This window comes from Protopterus annectens, chromosome 8.part0 (assembly GCF_019279795.1).
Source record: "Protopterus annectens isolate FY-2018-M chromosome 8.part0, PAN1.0, whole genome shotgun sequence".
NCBI classification, from domain to species: domain Eukaryota; kingdom Metazoa; phylum Chordata; order Ceratodontiformes; family Protopteridae; genus Protopterus; species Protopterus annectens.
Genome location: NC_056741.1, coordinates 1831159678 through 1831180270, shown reverse-complemented (window position 1 = coordinate 1831180270; position 20593 = coordinate 1831159678). Strand labels below are relative to the sequence as shown.

General features: G+C 37.3%; 1 protein-coding gene across 1 annotated transcript in view; it reads left to right on the top strand.

Moving 5' to 3' along the window:
- The first annotated feature begins 9451 nt into the window (after positions 1-9451).
- LOC122809660 (cytochrome P450 2U1-like) overlaps positions 9452-20593 on the top strand; it is a 322309-nt gene continuing 311167 nt past the window's right edge. Inside the window, exon 1 of the mRNA XM_044081319.1 lies at positions 9452-9619. Coding sequence (XP_043937254.1) covers positions 9457-9619 — 163 coding nt within the window. The 5' untranslated portion in view covers positions 9452-9456. The remainder of the gene's footprint in view (positions 9620-20593) is intronic.

Here is a 20593-nt window from a genome sequence, read left to right as displayed (position 1 = left end):
AAGACAATGACAAGGCTTTCTTCTCATATGTCTGCAAATGTAAGGGAAGCACCCAGATCTGCTCAGAACTGGTGGTCAGGGACACCACATACACAAATGCCGTGGATATAGCCGACCTGCTGGCAGACAGGTTCAGAAAAACTTCACCTCTCTTTCCCCCATCAGTAAATCAGGACATCCCCAGCACCTGACCCCCCTCCCCTTACCTCTAGGGATCAAGTTATCACTGCCCTCTTAAAGGCAAAAAATACAGCCTCCATGGGACCAGATAACATCACAGGCTGCATCCTACATGAACTCAGACAGGAACCTGCAGCACCATTAGGCACCCTATTCAGCCAAAGCCTGAGTACTGCCTTCATCCCAGCCAAGTGGAGGACAGCCACTGTCATCCCTTTGCACAAAGGTGGAGTGTCCACCGATCCAGGAACTTATAGACCCATCAGCCTAGCTAGCCTGATCTGCAAGGTAATGGAGCGGATTATCATGAACCTCATTAACTAGGACATTGACAACCTCCAAACACTTGATCCCACACAGTTTGGTTTTATCAAGGGGAGGTCATGCCTGCTAAATTTGGTTGACTTCTTTGAGACAGTCACCAAAGCCATGGAAGAGGGGAAGACTGTGCACACCACCTACCTTGACCTGGCTAAAGCCTTCAATATTATTCCCCACTTGGGTATAATAGATAAACTCTCTCAATTAGGCGTCAATCTGTATGTTACCAGATGGGTAGCAAACTGGCTCACTGATAGAAGCCACTTAGTCAAAATAGGGAAGCCACCTCAAACAGTTGATCCACAACAAGTGGTATACCCTAGGGATTGGTCTTTGGGCCCTTGTTGTTTGGGATATACTTTTCTGAGGTGCAGGACAAAAACCAGTGGGTACTGGCTGACCAAGTTTGCAGATGACTGTAAGTTGTGCGGTGTCATCAGTTCCCCTAATGATGTGGACAGCTTCCAAAAGGGTCTCACCCAAACATATGACTGGTGCCTGAAACATGGCCTGAAACTGAATGCCAAAAAATGCATCATCGTCCCCTTTGGGGAGAGTGACATCCCCAAAAAGTATCACATTAATAACAAGGTCCTAAGCATGCAGTCAGTCGTGAAGGACTTGGGCACCCGGGTTGATAGCAAACTGACTTTTGACCACCATATTGCCTCCATTGTACAGAAAGCCTTCTACATGGCCCACCTCATTAATAAGGGTATCTCATCCAGGGACAAGGTGGTCATAACATCCCTGTATTCTTCCCTTATAAGACCCATTATTGAGCACAATACCCCTTTCAGCATGTACCTCACAAAGCACATGCAGCAGCTGGAGAGACCACAAATGTTCCTTACTGGGAGAATCTAGGGCCTCAAACATATACTCTACACAGATAGGCTAAAGTCCCTGTCCCTCTGCTCAGTATCCTACATAGTCCTCAAAGGTGACTTCTGTCTGGTGTACAAAGCAATCTCAGACCCCACCTTGATGGGACTACTGCATATCTGCAAGTCAAGCTCCACTCGAGTAACCCACATGCGTGACCTCAACCTGGTCTGTGACATCAATAGTACTTGTTAGCAGGACACATTTGTGTACCAGAGACTCCCCATTCTGTGGAATAGACTCCCGCTCCATGTCAAGCAGAGTCCCTCATTAACGCTTTTTAAGCACAACCTGGATAACTGGATAGGGAACAGAAAATACACCCCTAGGATCCCACCTGTGTCCCTGCTGGACAGGGGCATTGGGTGCTGACTTGTCCGAATATGGACTAAATTCTTGGTTAGGCTTGTAAGGGCCTCAAGGCCAATAGCCTAGTAACTTCCTATTATCTTATGAAAGGAAAATATGAGTAATTATATTAATTGTAAAAGGAGCTCCAGTAATGATAGAAGAGGATAAAAAAGATAATAATGGTAGATTTGTAGTAGTATGGGGCTACTGGCAAGGGAGAAAGATTACACTGGAATGTATTTATATTTCACCTAAAACTGCTATAATGGAGCTTAAGAAAATTCTATGAGAAATAATCAGCTTTCAGTAGGGAATATTACTTATAGGTGGGGACTGGAATTTGATTTGCAGCAGTAAGGATGTGTCTGGGGCCCCAGAAGGGAAAATATAACAAAGGAAAATAGATTTTTGAAGAAATTTATAAAAAATATTTGGCATGGAAGATGTGAATTCAGTAGTAGGAGTTTGGAGTGAATTTACAAATTATTCCCCAAAATACAAAAACTGGGCTAGGCTGGACAGAACGTACATTTCACTGGAACTTGTGCATTTAATTGAAAGTTATGATACACATCCAATAACTATTTCAGATCACTTGACAATAATAACTAAAGTAAGAACGCAGGATAATGAAATAAAAATGAAACACTGGTGCTTTCTCACCTATCTGTTGAAAAGAGAGGAATTTAAGAAAGGGGTAGTATAAATTATTCGGGAGTTATGAGAGAAGATAGAAATTTCTTCTGAAAATATAGCTAGTTAATGGGATAAAATTAAAGTGGAATTTAAAAACAGGGTGGAAATAAAAGAAAGAAATATCATTAAGAAGAAACAAGAATTGTTTAGAGGGACTGACAAATGTTAAAATATATCAGAATAAGGGGAATCTTACCAAACAAGAGGAGGAGCAATTGCAGAGTGTTAAACCTAAAATAAGGCATTACCTCGATAATATGCATGAGTTTAGAAAGATTGCCGTTAAGCAACTGTTTTCCGATAATAACTGCAGAGCACAAAAACTTTTAGCACAACTCAGGCAACATAAAGTAGAGAGGGCTGTCGCCAAGCTTAGACATCCTATAACAAGGAAGATAACAACAGATCCTGTGGAAGTGCTAGAAATATTTTGGAAATTTTATGAAAGTCTGTATAAAGCAGAGAAATATGGAAGTCAAGAAAAGGTGCAAATGGGAATGTTTATGGAAGAATTAAATATGCCAAGGTTAGAGGTAGATGAGGTTCAGTTACTAACAGGATAGGAGGAGATGAAATAAAAATGGTGATGTATAACCAATCCACAGGAAAGTCCCCAGGAATAGATGGTATTCCTGTGGAAGTTTGGAAGCTAGGAGGGAAAAAAACTGATAATGATCTGAAAGGTTTTGATTTAACAGTATTTTAAGAGGAGGAGAAGCACTAACATCCTGGAAGAAAGCTGTGGTGGCTATAATCCCTAAAAAGGTAAAGACCCATCAGAGACAGCTTCATACAGGCCAATTTCAATCCTAAACCATGATTATAAAGTGTGTGTGTCTATAATGGCTAAAAGAATGGGAAAGGTGATGCCAAAATTGATAGATATGGATCAATGTGGTTTGGTGGAGGGAGGCAAACATTTGACAACATGAACAAAACACTGATGATCCAGAGGGAAGCAGAAGGTAAGAAAATATCACTGTTGTTTGTGAGTCTTGATGCAGAGAAAGCATTTGACAGAGTAAACTGGGAATTAAGGGGTAAATCAAGCCTGAAAATAAGGACATAACTCCAAAAACTCTTTTCCACACAGGTCAATATAAGTGCAACTCAGAATATATAAGCATCTTGTCAAGGTAGTTTAAGTTTTGTTGTAGCATTACACTTGCAAGCAATTTTTCTTGGTGTTACATCAAAAGGTTAGCAGTGCCCTGTACAGGCACAAATGCCCAGAAAGTAAAATTTATTTGTAAAATTTCCCTTAGAATTGAAACCTGTAACTTAGTGTGATTAAACAAAGACATTGCAGGGTGACAAGCTTAGAGAAGCTAGTTTGCATATTTAATTGCACTACTATCAAATCTTAGCACAATCTAACCTAATGTACTGCCAAACCCCAGAGACCACCCAAGATTAAATGGCTAGGCTTGAAATGACATCTGAGTCAATAGCCTAGTAATCTCCTAGGATCCTATGATATCTATCTAACCCAGTCCACTACCTACAGTAGCCCACTGAAATATAGGTCCAGACAACATGGATATGCAATTTCCAAATGTCTCCAGAGCCAGCTTGGTTGAAATGGGCATCCTGAGACAATGTAATAATTGTCTTGTGTTCACAGACAACCATTTAATCCTTAAAAAATAAACATAGTATGTGAGAGATGCACATGCACAATTTCACAAGAGGCTAAAATCTTACATATGAACAAGGTGTCAAGACAAACACACTACATTCACCATACATAGTGTTCCCCACACATGCACACCAACCTATGCTGAGATACTGAAAAGGTATCTTACTAAACCTCAAAGACCACCCAAGCCTGTAACCAGTAACATCTATCCTCATCAGTCTCTAAAGCACTCACCAAAAGCAGCACCAAACACCACACATACTCCTACATCCAGTGGATTGCCAGCAGCAGTGCCCATATGGCAAGCCAACACCTTACCAAGAAAACCTGTCATAGGTGACTCCATTGTACAACACACACAGATGCCCCACCCACCAGCCTGAACAAGGAGAAGATAACATTTAGTTGCTTAGTTGGAGCCAGGAGTCACCAAGTTATACAGGCACTCAAGTCACATACCACAGGTACCAGTTTGATTCTATTTTAGTATATGTGGGAGTTAATGACTTGAGACATGCTTCCTTGGGCTATATGAAGAGAGACATTGTTGATCTCTCTGAAAATGTGTCTTAGGTAGGTATGTGCCTTGCACTGAGCAGCATTCGGCCTTCACTAAGGATGATGCCACAGTATGCCATTACCAAGACATGGTTTATATCCACAGAAGGTACTCCAGTAGTGCAAGGCTTCAGTGCCATCCACACATTTAGATCATCAGCTGCACAGACAGGGACAAAAAGTGGAGAAGTCTCAGTCTATATTAGCAACAAGTATAAGTCTAATTTGGTTAAACAGGTTGATATCCTGGAAAATATCCACATGCAAATTACCATAGACAAAGTGCCATACTATATCCTACAGGTGACCTACAGGTCACTCCCTATGTCCCTTGAATCCCATAGCTCATTCCTAGACTGACTGGACACATTCAGTGTTAAATCAAATACCCAATTCATGGCAGACTTTAAATACCCCTCTATGGACTGGGAAACATATATTGTCTCATACTAGCAGGCACAGTGATTCCTGGACTGTGTTAACACAAATACCCTTGACCAGATAGTGTACACACCCAGCAGAGGTTCAAACATACTGGAGCTGGTACTCAATATTATGGGAGAGTGCTGCACCCCCACACCCCCAGTGTCACATCCTCTTTAATGAAGTTCGACCACAAAGCTGTCGCCTTCAAAATAAAAATTAACTCAGTAACCCCAGCAAACCCTGTAATATTTAGGAATTATTCCAAAGCGAACTACACTCTATTAATTGATAGTTTATCAAAATTCAATGTCCCTCCCAGTCCTGAATTCATAACAAGCTATGTGCAACTGTTCACACAGACCCTGTACAACCATGTAAATGGCTTTACAGAGGCTACTATACCTACAAGACGTAAGTCCACAGCAGACTCTAAAAACTAAGCACACTGGTGGAATCCTAACCTTAATAGGCTACATAACACAAGGAAAAAAATCATGGCTAAAATCAGGAAGAACAACTCCTTTAATTATAGAGCTCTCTAGTCAAACTAAACAGGATATTAAGAGAACTAATTACGTCCAACAAAGCCAATTATGAGGTCAAGATGACCTCACAGGCTAAAGACAACCACAAGACCTTAAATAGCTGTGTCCAAAAATTAAAGGCAGCACATATCAGTATACCAAACTGGTGGCCAGTGATGCCACCTTAACTGAGCAAAGCAGCATAGCAAATTTGCTGGCTGACAAATTCATCTCTAACTTCACCCTCACTTCCCCCACCTCCTTCCAAGAATTACCTACTAGCATAACCCCCAACTATTAACAGGGAACAGGTCCTGGCAGTCCTCGCTAAGTCCAAAAACACAGCCTCAATGTGCCCCAGCAATATCCCACAATGCCTCCTAAATAGCTGGAAGCATGACCTATCAGGACCACTTCAGTCACTCTTCAACTTTAGCCTCAAGATAGGCTTTGTACCATGAAATGGAGGAATGCAATGGTTATCTCACTTTATAATGGTGGACCATCAACTGAACCCTGAAACTACAGACCTATTAGTCTGACTAGTCTAATATACAAAGCCATGAAATGAATGATCATGGAAATAATCAACAAAGACACAGGCAACCTTCAGACACTGGATTAAACCCAGTTTGGCTTTGTCAAGAGAAGAGCATTCCTACTAAACCTGGTGGACTTCCTTAAGAAGGTCACCAAGGCAATGGATGAGGGGGAAATGGTGTACCACCTACCTGGACCTGGCTAAGGCATCACTACAGTACCTCACTTGGTTATAGTTCATAAACCCTTACAAAACTCGTTGGGTTGTCAGCTTACTCACAGAACCAAGGAAGTCAGGATTGGTGATATCACCTCCTCTAAGAGACCAGTCACTAGTGGGGTGCCAAAGGCCTCCATGCTATGACTGCTCCTACTTGGCATCTACTTCTTGGAGGTAAAGGCTAATTTCAATGGCCTGCTAATGTCAGTGGCCTTTGGATGGCGAAGTTCGCAGATGACTGCAAATGGGGACCTATCATAAATTCCCTCCATGACATGAACATCTTACAAGAGGGTTTAACACAGACAAATGACTGGTAACAAAGACATGGACTAAAACTCAATGCCAAAAAATGCATTATAGTGCCTTTTGGGAAAACTACCACCCAGGCTCATTACTCCATTGATCATGCACCCCTAAGAGTTGACCCAGTAGTCAGGGACCTGGGAATATATGAGACAGTAATCTGGCGTTTAAATACAAAAATGTAGAAAGGTTTTTAATTAGTTGTTAATTTTTTCTTTCAGATGGCTAAAACGTATGGAAACATGTACAGTTTGTTTATGAGCAGCGATCCCCTGATTATACTAAATGGATTCCACATGATAAAAGATATTTTTAACCAAGCACATGTGTTCTATATCACCCAACTTATAAGTAAGGGCATGACATCCACATCCAAGGATGTCACAGTGCCACTTTATTCAGTCCTTATCAGACCCATCATCGAATATAATGCCCCCTTCAGCATGTACCTGACCAAACATATGCAACAGTTGGCATGTCCAAAAAGGTTCACCACCATGAGAAGCCAGGGTATAATCACATTGTGTCAAAGCCTTAACTCTGTACTCTGTCTCCTACAGGTATGCAAGGCATCCTTGGATCCAGCTCTGACAGACCTTTTGCACATTCACAAAATGAACTGTATCAGAAGTACTAGATCCAAGGATTTAAACTTTGCTTGTGACATAAATAAGCCATGTCGGTGAGACAGATATATTTCTCAGAGGGTCTTTTTGCTCTGAAACAGGCTCCCCATCCATATGAAACAGAGTCCATTTCTAACCCTATTTAAGTGTAACCTTGACCAATGGATGGGAAATCAGAAATTCACCCCAGGTCTGGCCCTCATGTCTCTGATAGACAAAGGCAGACAGCAATGCCCAAACTATCAACCCCCCCACACACACACACACACACACACACACACACACACACACACATAGCCCCTAGAAACTTCCTTAAGTACCCCCTCTTAATAAATGCCCATGACACAGAGACACAATTGGGTTGGGCTGCTTTGGCTAGACTTATAAAGGCCCTAGTGGTCATTAGCCTAGTATATAACTATGAGCCTATAAACTATAAATAAGGTACAGAGGTAAATCAGTCCAGAAAATATGGAAGTTCCATCAAATAGGATCTTCCCTGACTATGTCCAGGGCCTACAGTGTGTTGTGTCATGGTGTTCAAGTTACAAATAGGTGCAGCATATATCACTTCCAGGAAAGACTGTAGGTGAGATCCATAATGCTTAGGCCAGTCCCCAGCAAACCTTCTTTTTTACAGAAGTAACCCAGAATAGTTTAATAAAGTTACACTTACAGAAAAAAAAAATACATAGTACCCAGTAATTATTGTAATAATTTCATAATATCTTGTTTTATACCACTGTATCCTTGTACACCTTTACACAGATTTCCAGCCTTCAAAATAATTGTATTCAAGATCAGAGTCTTACTGAATGACAGAAGTAGAACAGCATAAAACTCAGGCTACATTTGAATCTTGAAGTGCTTAGCATATTATATTCCTACCCTAACTTTTCACTGTGGTAGAATGTTAGGCCCTCTTTCAACACTGAGTTTAATTATTTCTAGGAGAATTGGGATCCCACAACATGCTTAGTTATCTTTGGGGGAACGAAGCAAAAGGCATAAAGCTTTTCATCAGACTATATACTTGTACTATACAATTACACATCACCAGGTTATGTCATAAACCTTGGCAATGTTCTAAAAGGCTATTTTATATATCTATATATATATCTATATATATATCTATATATATATATATATATATATATATATATATATATATATATATATATATATATATATATATATATATATATATATATATATATAGATATATATATATATATATGGTTCCCTATCAGAAGCCTGAAACACTATAAGCCTGAAAATCAAAATCCTGAAAACTATAGACTGAAAGTTCAAAATCCTGAAAGCCCAAAATCCTGAAAACACAAATAATGCTAATATGTCACTATAAAGACACTAATATCTACCAACTGACCCTGACCCTAACCCTAACCCTAAGGTCCGTCACTATCGCACACTCACCTGACCCGCGCCCTAACTCACTTAAACCGCCTAACCCCAATATTTGTCACTATTGCATACATGCCTAACCTGCCCTAACCCTAACTCACTTAAACCGCCCTAACCCTAACATAAAACCAACTGCACACTTACCTGAACGACCCAACACCACAGGGCTAACAATAGCAAAGCCACAATGACGTCAGTATGTCCATTTTGTGTTTTCAGGATTTTGAGTTTCAGGATTTTGGGCTTTTAGGATTTTGAACTTTCAGTCTATAGTTTTCAGGATTTTGATTTTCAGGCTTATAGTGTTTCAAGCTTCTGATAGGGAACCATATATATATATATATATATATATATATATATATATATATATATATATATATATATATATATATATAGTATTTCACCTCCGGGAAAATAACCACTTGGCCACCACTGACGACCTTTACCCTTTTCTCCACTATAGTGGGATCTCAGAGTTGGAGTATTTAGTTTCGGTGGTTTTAATTTGTTTAGCTTTTTTTATTGTCAGTGGTGGCCAAGTGGTTAGTTTCCCAGAGTCGAAATTCGCCATTCCAGGAGTTCACACTTTTGAACTTTTGATGTTGTCGTCTAGCTGTTAAGTGAGTCGACGTTATGGGAAAATCGATGATATAAGGTAGAACCATATATAAACACATTTATATTTTTTGTTTCTTTTGAAAACAATAACCACAAAAAAAGTAGAAAGATTTTTAATTAGTTGTCAATTTTGTCTTTTAGATGGCTAAAACTTATGGAAACATCTACAGTTTGTTTGTGGGCAGTGATCCCCTGATTATACTAAATGGATTCCACACAATAAAAGATGCTTTAGTTAACCAAGCACATGTGTTTTCTGACAGACCTAGAGACCCGCTCTTCATAAAAGCCAGTAATATGAAAGGTAAGAAAGATCTTTTTACATGCTTGGAGACTACAATGTGGGGATAAAGTAGTATGGTTTTCAAAGTGTTACTATTTCTTTACCATATTCAGAAATATTTTACACCATGTCTGAATACACCCTGCTCATTTTAATGCTGGCTACTGACTAGTCACCTATTTAGCATGTTTGAAGACATCTTGAATTTCCTCAAAAGCTTACTATGCCTTGTACATACTCTGATATGGTCTATCATACTGAGAAATTGCTTGTTATGAGATTCACAGATACAGTGCCTTATAACTCTGTCATTCCTCACTTACATAATATCACAAGTTACAAGGTCGACAAATCTATCAAAACTCCAACAGATACTCATCCTTCCATCATATTTGGAGAATCCAGAGCAAATAACACTGAAAACTGAAATAAAAAAGGAAAATAAACAACTTGCCACTATGTGTGGTATAGAAGGGATAAAACCCTGACTACAACCTAGGGCAATGGAGTTCAGTTAGCAGCTTAGTTGCTTGATGAATCTGCCAGGGGAAGTTAGGTATACCCATCTTTGCAAAGAGCAGGGCAGAACAGGACATACTCTGTTACAATACCCAGGAGGAGAGATGGGTAGAAAATGCACATCCAAGGGTCAGACTTTCAGCTCACAAATGTTGTGATAACCTTCACAGGGAATGTGTGGAGCCATGCACTCACAAGAAGAAGGTATTGTGAGCCCCATGGTGATGTGTGCAGCTCATTCCTCCACCAAGAGTATGGTGATAGGACCAGTACAAAAATGTCCTCACTATGAGAGGGAACACAAAACACCTTTTTGACTGATTGTATGATTGCCCCCCAGACAGATTTCACCCTTATGTGTCTGGTGGGTAACTCCCCTAGTGCAGGGGAATGAAAGATCTCAGGTCTACTCGGTGAGGATTTCAATAGTAAGATACAAGTAGTGAAAATGTTTATAGTCCCTTTGGTTTTATATAAAGGTCAAGTATATATTTATCAGCAAAGGAAAAGTTGTAGACTATAATAAAGAGTTGAAGGAATTTATTTGGCAGGGGAACAGAGCAAGAGTTAAGTGAGGTAAGTTGACAGACCTAGTCCCCACAGGTCAAGATAATTTAGGATTACTTGATTTAATGGATAGTTTAGAGCTATACAGTTATAGCTTACATACATAATAAAAGCAGAAGGTTTAAATCAAAGTGGAAAGGGATGATGATGAAACAGGTGGGAAAGTCCAAAAAATAAGGAGAGAATAGGATTCTGGATGCAGATCCTTAAGGAGAAGAACAACCACCATGCAGAATATTATATTCATAAAGTTGCAGAAAGTATTTATTTATTTATTTATTTATTTTATTTTACATTTGTTAACTGAATAGTCCAGATGGGCAAGTAGCTCATTTTCAGCAGAGATCTGGGGAGATAAACTACATAACAATAGTACAAAAAGATTACAAAATTTTTTAAAAGATTTACAAACAATATACAAAAAGTATGACAGTTGCCAACAATCACAATTTACAGAAAGAGGAATGTAAAACAGAAAACATTACATTTCTTAAGCCTTTCTACAGAAAGGAATATGAAACTCAGATATATAACTAAAAAACATTGTGGTATTTTCATTTGGTAGAAGTAAGACAAGAAGATAGCAGAATAGAAAACATTTGATTGAAGGCATGAGAAACTAGCCAAGAATATTACAGGCGCATAGCCATTGTTGACTAAGGTAATCCTTTAGGAGTTTTTTGAAGCTATGACAATCTGTGTTTTTTAAGATATTCTGGGGTAATAGGTTCCACTGTTTGGCTACTTTGAAGGAGAAGAGAGAGTCACCAAAGTAATTATGAGAATTTGTAACCTTGAGTATACGTTTATCGGATGATCTAAGGGTCCTGTGGTTGGTATTTAGTTGCACTAGGTTGGAGAGTGCAGGGCAGTTTTCAGGTGTGTGGATAATAGAGTGGGCAGTGGTGAGTTGATTGAGCAATAACAGATTGGGAAATTCAGTCTAGTGTAATTTTTGAAGAGCAAGACAATGATGGGTCCTGTTGGGTATATTAGCAGCAAATTTTGCTATTTTTTGTAGCAGCAATCAGGTATATGTAAATCAGACTTGCATGAGGTTAGGGAAAAGTTGAGAACAGTAGAGAAGAGTAGATAGGAGGTGGGATCTGGCTGTGGCTAGTCTGGCATTTTGAGTAAGGTAGGGTTTGGCCCTATATAGAGCACCAAGTCTGATGTGAACTTTCTTAGTTGTGAGTGATATGTGTTTATTGAATGTTAGGTTGTTGTCTATCGTGACACCAAGTAGTTTTGTTTGGTTAACTGGTTCTATTATAGTGTCATTAGTGGAGTAGATGGAGAGAGGTGGTGGTTTTGCTTTGGATTTCCTGTTAGAGAATATCATTACTTTTATTTTGTTTGGGTTTAGGATGAGATGAAGTTCATTTAGGTAATTTTCAATATCTAGAAACAACTTCTGCAGTTTATCTTGGAGTTCTTGGGATGTGAAAGCAGAGCAAATAAGAGTAGTGTCAGCATATTGAGCAAATAAGAGTAGTGTCGTCAGCATATTGAATGATAGAAGCAGATTTAGTAGCAGTGTTTAGACTATTTGTGAATATAATAAAAAGGAGAGGGCCAAGGATGGAACCCTGAGGAACCCCAACAGAGACTGGGAGGAGTGTGGAGAGTTTATTATCCCATTTAGATGCCTGTTGTTGTTTAGTAAGGTAGCTAAGGAACCAGTTGAGAGCTGACGAGTTTAGGTTGAAGGAGGCTAGAATGTTGAGTAGTAGTTGGTGGGATACCATATGAAAAGTTTTGGACATATCAATAAATATAGTAGAGACTAATTGTCCATTGTTTTTGAAGAGGTTGATGTAGTTAGTGAAACTTATGAGGGCTGTGGTGGTACTGTGTTTTGGATGGAAGCTGTGCTGTGAACTAGATAAGAGGTTATTTGTAGTGAGATGGTCCAAGACCTGCTTATGGATACATTTCTTTAAGATTTTGGCTAGGGGTGAGAAAATGGCAATGAGCCAATAATTACAGAGATCTTTAGATGGGCCTCTCTTATGGAGAGGGATGATATGGGATATTTTCCATAGTATAGGGACATATTGTTCTGCGATGGAACAATCGATTAGGATAGATACCAAATAGGCGATGCAGCTTGCAGCTTGCAGCAGTTTTTAAGAAATTATTAGGGAGTTGGCCAGCTGCTAGACAGGTAGGTTTTAGTTTTGATAGGAGTTTTTTTGATAAAAGAGGTTTGTATGGGTTTAAAAGAGAAGTAGTTAGGTTTAGAGTTAGTAGAGTTAGGCACTGTAAGGGGTTAAAAATAAAACAAGTGTCCATGCCAAAACACCAGATAAACACTCGAATTCCAGTATAAAATAGTTATTAAAGCAGTCACAAGGTCAGTGGAATAAAAGCGAAGCAGGTATCTTAAAACGAAATTTATTGTCAAAAAACAGACAATATGTATTTGTTGGTCAGATTAGCACTTTCACTCATAGAGCTTCTTCAGATCATGAATAAACAGACCAAATACATTGCATAGTATATATTCTATCCTATTCAATTTGTGAGCCTATCACATTCATTCATTAATCAAGCCTTAAAGTAAAAGATGTATATATACACATATTGCATTGATATATTACATTAAAAACTGACTCAAATCCTTCTTCAGAAATGCTGTCCACATAAGTATCTAAATCTCTCATGTTACAGAATGCATATAAAAATACTTCTGAGTATATTCTAAACACTCCTATAAAAGGTGAAACATGACTATATAGATGTCTAAATAGCTAAGAAATAAAAATATATCTATATTTTCAATTATACTATATCTTGAGAGCTGTAATAATGTGACCTTTATTAATGTATATATATTCATCATGTTAACATACATGCCAATTATTTCATTTTATATTTCTACGTTTCCTAAGCATAGGTTTTATTGAGGCTCTTTCGTTAAGTCTTGAGCCTCTGTCCGCCCTCAGCCTGATTATCCAATGACTCTCTTTGCTTTCTGTGTGATTCCTGATATCACCACCCCGTGTATTAGGTATAATAACCTCCAAGGCTTTAAATAAAAGTTATGTGGACAGCATTTTTGAAAAAGAATTTTAGTCAGTTTTTAATGTAATATATCAATACAATATGTGTATATATACATCTTTTACTTTAAGGCTTGATTAATGAATGAATATGATAGGCTCACAAATTGAATAGGATAGCATATATACTATGCAATGTATTTGGTCTGTTTATTCATGATCTGAAGAAGCTCTATGAGTGAAAGCGCTAATCTGACCAACAAATACATATTGTCTGTTTTTTGACAATAAATTTCGTTTTAAGATACCTGCTTCGCTTTTATTCCACTGACCTTGTGACTGCTTTAATAACTATTTTATACTGGAATTCGAGCATTTATCTGGTGTTTTGGCAGGGACACTTGTTTTATTTTTATTATTTATTATTATTTCTGCCATAACCAGAAGCAGGGAAATGCAAGAGATAACCAATATTGAATTGGATTATGATCCACGAGGTGAAGACCGAGGATTTGAAACCCTGCAAAGAAGATTCCGGCAGTATCTTGAGTGCTCAAAGGTAGTTTCCTGGCAATCTGATGTGATGAAACAAACTGATGATGTCAATGGAGCAACGGTTGACTTGGAGAGACTACAGAAATCCTTAGACGAAATGGAGAAGGATTTCCTTCGTTTGAAGCGTCTACAAACTCAGCGCTTGCATTTTCAATACTGTTTGGATAAAAAGATTGTACCGAGAGGGCTTTGCGTTTTTAATATGCCAAGCCAAGGTGAACAATATTCTGACTTTCTCGAAATGGCAACAGATAAATCTCGAGGTAAGCAGGCAGTATTTACAGTTACTCATTGACTTTTTCAGTCCAGAAGAGACAATTCTAACAGAGAAAATTAAAAAGCAACAGCAGTTTATTTTTAATAATTTTTCGAGTATAACAGTGCAACCGCTGTTTGAGAGTTTATTGGATGGGGTATCGGCGTTTGAGTGCAAGTTACTCCATCAGAAAAGAAACAAAATTATAAGGGACAACCACGATTTTAGGCTAGGTCATGTCTTCATATGGTCTAGACATGGACATAATGCTACTGAAGTTGTGGACAATGACTTAAATGAATGCAGAAATAGTAATGTGACAGTAGATTTGAGTAGGAAAAATGTGACCTCTAACTTGCCTAGTAAACATATAGATGTGACTAATGTGAATACAGTTAACACTCCATTAGGGAGAGGTGTAAGAATTTTTGATTCTAATGCTGACAATGTGCTATCAAATATGGAGAAGGATGTTATGATAGGTGAATTAATATCAGAAGGAGCCATATCAAATATAAATTCCAATACTGTTTTGAATAACATTGATGCTAATATACAAGATACTCAGGAGACAGAACTGGGTGAAATACATGTTCAGAATTTATACCCAGAAATCCAAGTAGTGAGGAACAAACCAGCTATTACACCACATTTATGTGAACCAGTGGTTAGACCTAAAAGTTTAAGTAAAATAGTGAATCCACCTCATGGAACAAGTGAAGAAATCCCTTTTCCTCTCCCTGTCCGCAAAGACAAGGGAAAGAGAAGGGTGAGATCCATGAGCAGGGGTCGACAGAAAAGGAAACATTCAGGGGAGTTTGTATCACATCAGACAATCAAGAAAATATGGACAAACAACAAATGTTAGTCTGTAATATATCTAGTTATGGTCTAACGCTAGATGAAGAAAAATTACTAAACAAAGGTTTAAATTTTATTCCAAGAAGTAGTAGCAATTTAACAGACACAACAGTTGATATGAAGTTATTTTGCAGAAATGTGATGGTTAAATTATGGTTTAATAACAGTGAAGTGGGGGCATTACATGAAACAGAAAGTTCTAGTGAATTCCCAAGGTTTAAGAATTTAAGTAACTTTGTACCACAACTCCACCCTCTAGTGGAAGCCTACTTAAAACTGACAGAAGATGAACTCCATGAATATCATAGAGGTAATAGACAGAGAAGGAAGGATAATCTCAGTTATAAGGAAAGACAGAGCTTGAAACAACTGCAAGCCCTAAGATCAATTATAATAAGACCAGCCGATAAAAGTGGTCGTATAGTTATTATGGATATGGAACATTACCATATTTCTATGAGTGAATTATTGATGGATAAGTTTTACAAAGTTATTAATAGGAAAGAGATGCAATATACCATTAGCTATGTTTCTGATACTCTTCTAGATATGTTTAAAAGTAACATTATAGACCAGGACTTATTTGAATATTTACTAATTAAAACACCACTAGTTCCAGTAATACATGGACTTCCCAAAATTCATAAAGATGTTAAAAACCCCCCAATGAGACCAATAGTCTCAGGACAAGGTTGGGTTACAGAACATATGTCCGTTTATGTTGAGAAGCATCTTCGACCAGTTCTCAACAAGAATAGTTTTGTGTTAAAGGACTCTAAACAGTTCTTACTTAAGCTTTATGAGTGTTTGAAATCACATGATAACATAGGTGGAAGTTTACTGGTCACACTAGATGTGCAGTCTCTATTCACAGTGTTGCCAAATGAGCTGGGTGTTCAGTATGTCTCCAACTACTTGGTTAGACATAGTGATTATTCACCTATGGAGGTTGATTTGATAGCACATTTCTTAGAACTAACACTAGATTAAAGATCAAGTACTAGGTAATATAGATGGGCCATCATTGGAAAGAAGAGGGTGGAGACACTATAATGATGGTGGGAGAAAGTTCAACTCTAAATATCAGGAAAGGATACAGTTCTTGACCACATATACGAATGATAATAAGAGAATTATACGAATCATTGAACAACATTGGCCGGTATTAACTATAGATGAGAAAACAATGAAATTGATAGGAGAAAGACCAAGGTTCATCTACAGAAATAATAAAAATTTGAAAAGGTTGCTTTGCAAGACACACAAGGAAGGGATGCGTTTAGCTCCAGAATTGGGTTTAATGGGAACATTTGCTTGCAATAAATGCAATATGTGTCGATTTATTACAATTGTCCAAGAGTTCGTGCATCCAACTTTGAATTATGAATTTAGACCTCTCTTTCGTGCTTCTTGCAATACTTGTAATGTGATATATTTAGCAACATGTGAAAAGTGTACAGCATTCTACATAGGACTTACAAAAAGAGAATTTAGGAAAAGAATCTACAATCATATATACGACATAAATAAAAATATTGAAACTAATGCATTGGCTAAGCATGTAAAACAAAACACATCACATAGCTTTAGGTTCAGAATATTACAGGTGCTTGAAAAGGATAGGAATGGAGGTGAGATGACAAATATCCTTGAACAAAAGGAACTACACTGGATCTTAAGGATGAGAGCACATCATCCACCTGGGTTAAACCAGTGTGTTCCTATGGCTCCAATATTACGATGAATTTAATAGGGAATGTTGTATTGGTTGATATGCTTTTAGACCCATGCAGATTCTACAAGATGATGTGTAGGAGCCTTGTTATACTATAGATATGGGCAAATAAATATGTTCGCATACTTAATGATGAGTTTTATGATGGCATTGAAGGGATAATGGTTGTTGTGACCATCTAGTTTTGTGGCATAAATATATCAACTAGATTTTAATATTGTATGTAGTTTTTAGTATAGTTATTTATACATGGTTATATATATTTTTATATATTTTTATATATGTATTGATTGCTATATTTTGTTCTATGCTGGTTTGTATGATATCATAATGTAGATGCATATAGATAGGGCATAGTACCAGCAATAATGGTGGATGTTTTTTTATATTCAGCATTCAGCACTTTATGATTATTTAAGTAAACAATGATAATTGAGCACGCTATATATTCGCTTAAAACTATGTTTGTGTTTTTGTTTTTATACCTATTTTATGTGTTTTTTTACCAAAGGTTTTTATTTATGTATGGCTTTTGGTATTCATGAAGCATTTATACATGATATACAATGGTAAATGTATGCTTAGAAGATAGGCACGCTGCACTTTATGTATTTATGCTAAGGTTTTTATGCTAGGTAGTTTTCACACATATGCATTGCTTAATATTCAATGAAATGTTGAACTGATTTATATATGTTATATATTTATATAAGATAGGCATGATGCACTTTATGTGTTTATGACAAGTTGTTTACATATTTAATGTTTCGCTATATAGCCAGTTAGGAATGAATGTATGCACGATGCACTTTATTAGTTTGTATATACGCATATATGGATGTATGCATATCCTTTGCTAACAGGCACATAATATATATGCCATATTGGATTATTATACATACAGGGTTATAGATACATTACACTTTAGTATCTATATATGAAGCACTCTATATGTTTATGATAAGTTGTTTACATACTTAATGATTTGATTTATAGTCAGCTGGGAATGAATGTATGCACGATGCACTTTAGTAGTTTGAATATACGCATGTATGACTGTATGCATATTCTTTACAGACATATACATGATTTATATGCTATATTGGATTGCTACATATGCAGGGTTATAGATACACTATACTCTAGTATCTATATATATTTATTTAGGTTTTTATATATATATACATATTTATATTTATATTCGTTGTTTATTGATATCTTACCATTATGAGGTAGCCAATGAGTTATATAATATTAACAACTGTTAGATATAAAGGAAGGCAACTGGAGGTGTATATATCCTCAGGTACATAGCTAGACAATGTTAGGTGTATATTGTTATATGTTTTGGTTCATTATTTCTTTCTATTATTCTATTATTCTTTATTTTTATTTTTATTTTTATTTTCTCTTTGGTTTACACTATATATTAAGTGGATCACAATATATTAAACTGAATATAGTGGTTTTGTAACTTTAAGAATTAGCCATGCTGTTTAAGAGAGACGGCTGTTCTTAATTAGTAATATAATTGTATTAATTAGATAAATGTTCACACTATAAAAACTGAGCTGCTACATTGTATATTGAAATCTGATGAAGCGTATCTTGGATACGTGAAAGCGCTCATTTCACAGTTTATGTTTTATGGAATAAAGAAGGAGTTATTTTATCCAGGACTGAGTTTTGCCTTTGTGGAAATAGAACTGAAGTAGTCGTTGTGCTTGGTTCACTTGTGTTTTTTATCTGCTACTTTAAAGGAGAAGAGAGAGTCACCAAAGTAATTATGAGAATTTGTAACCTTGAGTATACATTTATCGGATGATCTAAGGGTCCTGTGGTTGGTATTTAGTTGCACTAGGTTGGAGAGTGCAGGGCAGTTTTCAGGTGTGTGGATAATAGAGTGGGCAGTGGTGAGTTGATTGAGCAATAACAGATTGGGAAATTCAGTCTAGTGTAATTTTTAAAGAGCAAGACAATGATGGGTCCTGTTGGGTATATTAGCAGCAAATTTTGCTATTTTTTGTAGCAGCAATCAGGTATATGTAAATCAGACTTGCGCAGGTTAGGGAAAAGTTGAGAACAGTAGAGAAGAGTAGATAGGAGGTGGGATCTGGCTGTGGCTAGTCTGGCATTTTGAGTAAGGTAGGGTTTGGCCCTATATAGAGCACCAAGTCTGATGTGAACTTTCTTAGTTGTGAGTGATATGTGTTTATTGAATGTTAGGTTGTTGTCTATCGTGACACCAAGTAGTTTTGTTTGGTTAACTGGTTCTATTATAGTGTCATTAGTGGAGTAGATGGAGAGAGGTGGTGGTTTTGCTTTGGATTTCCTGTTAGAGAAGATCATTACTTTTATTTTGTTTGGGTTTAGGATGAGATGAAGTTCATTTAGGTAATTTTCAATATCTAGAAACAACTTCTGCAGTTTATCTTGGAGTTCTTGGGGTGTGAAAGCAGAGCAAATAAGAGTAGTGTCGTCAGCATATTGAGCAAATAAGAGTAGTGTCGTCAGCATATTGAATGATAGAAGCAGATTTAGTGGCAGTGTTTAGACTATTTGTGAATATAATAAAAAGGAGAGGGCTAAGGATGGAACCCTGAGGAACCCCAACAGAGACTGGGAGGAGTGTGGAGAGTTTATTATCCCATTTAGATGCCTGTTGTTGTTTAGTAAGGTAGCTAAGGAACCAGTTGAGAGCTGACGAGTTTAGGTTGAAGGAGGCTAGAATGTTGAGTAGTAGTTGGTGGGATACCGTATGAAAAGTTTTGGACATATCAATAAATATAGTAGAGACTAATTGTCCATTGTTTTTGAAGAGGTTGATGTAGTTAGTGAAACTTATGAGAGCTGTGGAGGTAATGTGTTTTGGATGGAAGCTGTGCTGTGGACTAGATAAGAGGTTATTTGTAGTGAGATGGTCCAAGACCTGCTTATGGATACATTTCTTTAAGATTTTGGCTAGGGGTGAGAAAATGGCAATGAGCCAATAATTACAGAGATCTTTAGATGGGCCTCTCTTATGGAGAGGGATGATATGGGATATTTTCCATAGTATAGGGACATATTGTTCTGCGATGGAACAATCGATTAGGATAGATACCAAATAGGCGATGCAGCTTGCAGCTTGCAGCAGTTTTTAAGAAATTATTAGGGAGTTGGCCAGCTGCTAGACAGGTAGGTTTTAGTTTTGATAGGAGTTTTTTGATATAAGAGGTTTGTATGAGTTTAAAAGAGAAGTAGTTAGGTTTAGAGTTAGTAGAGTTAGGCACTGTAAGGGGTTAGGTAGATTTCTTATTGTTTAAAAGTGAGGTGTTAGTTGTATTGAAATGAGAGTTAAATTGGGATGCTATACATTCAGTATTTGTTGTAGATGGTGCAGGGGTAGAGGTTTTACCAGAGTGGAAGAGGTAGTTAAGGTTTTGCCAAAACTTTTGTGGGTTATTTGTGTGCTTTTTCTGACAAGCTAGAAAATAAGATGTTTTGTCAGATATTTG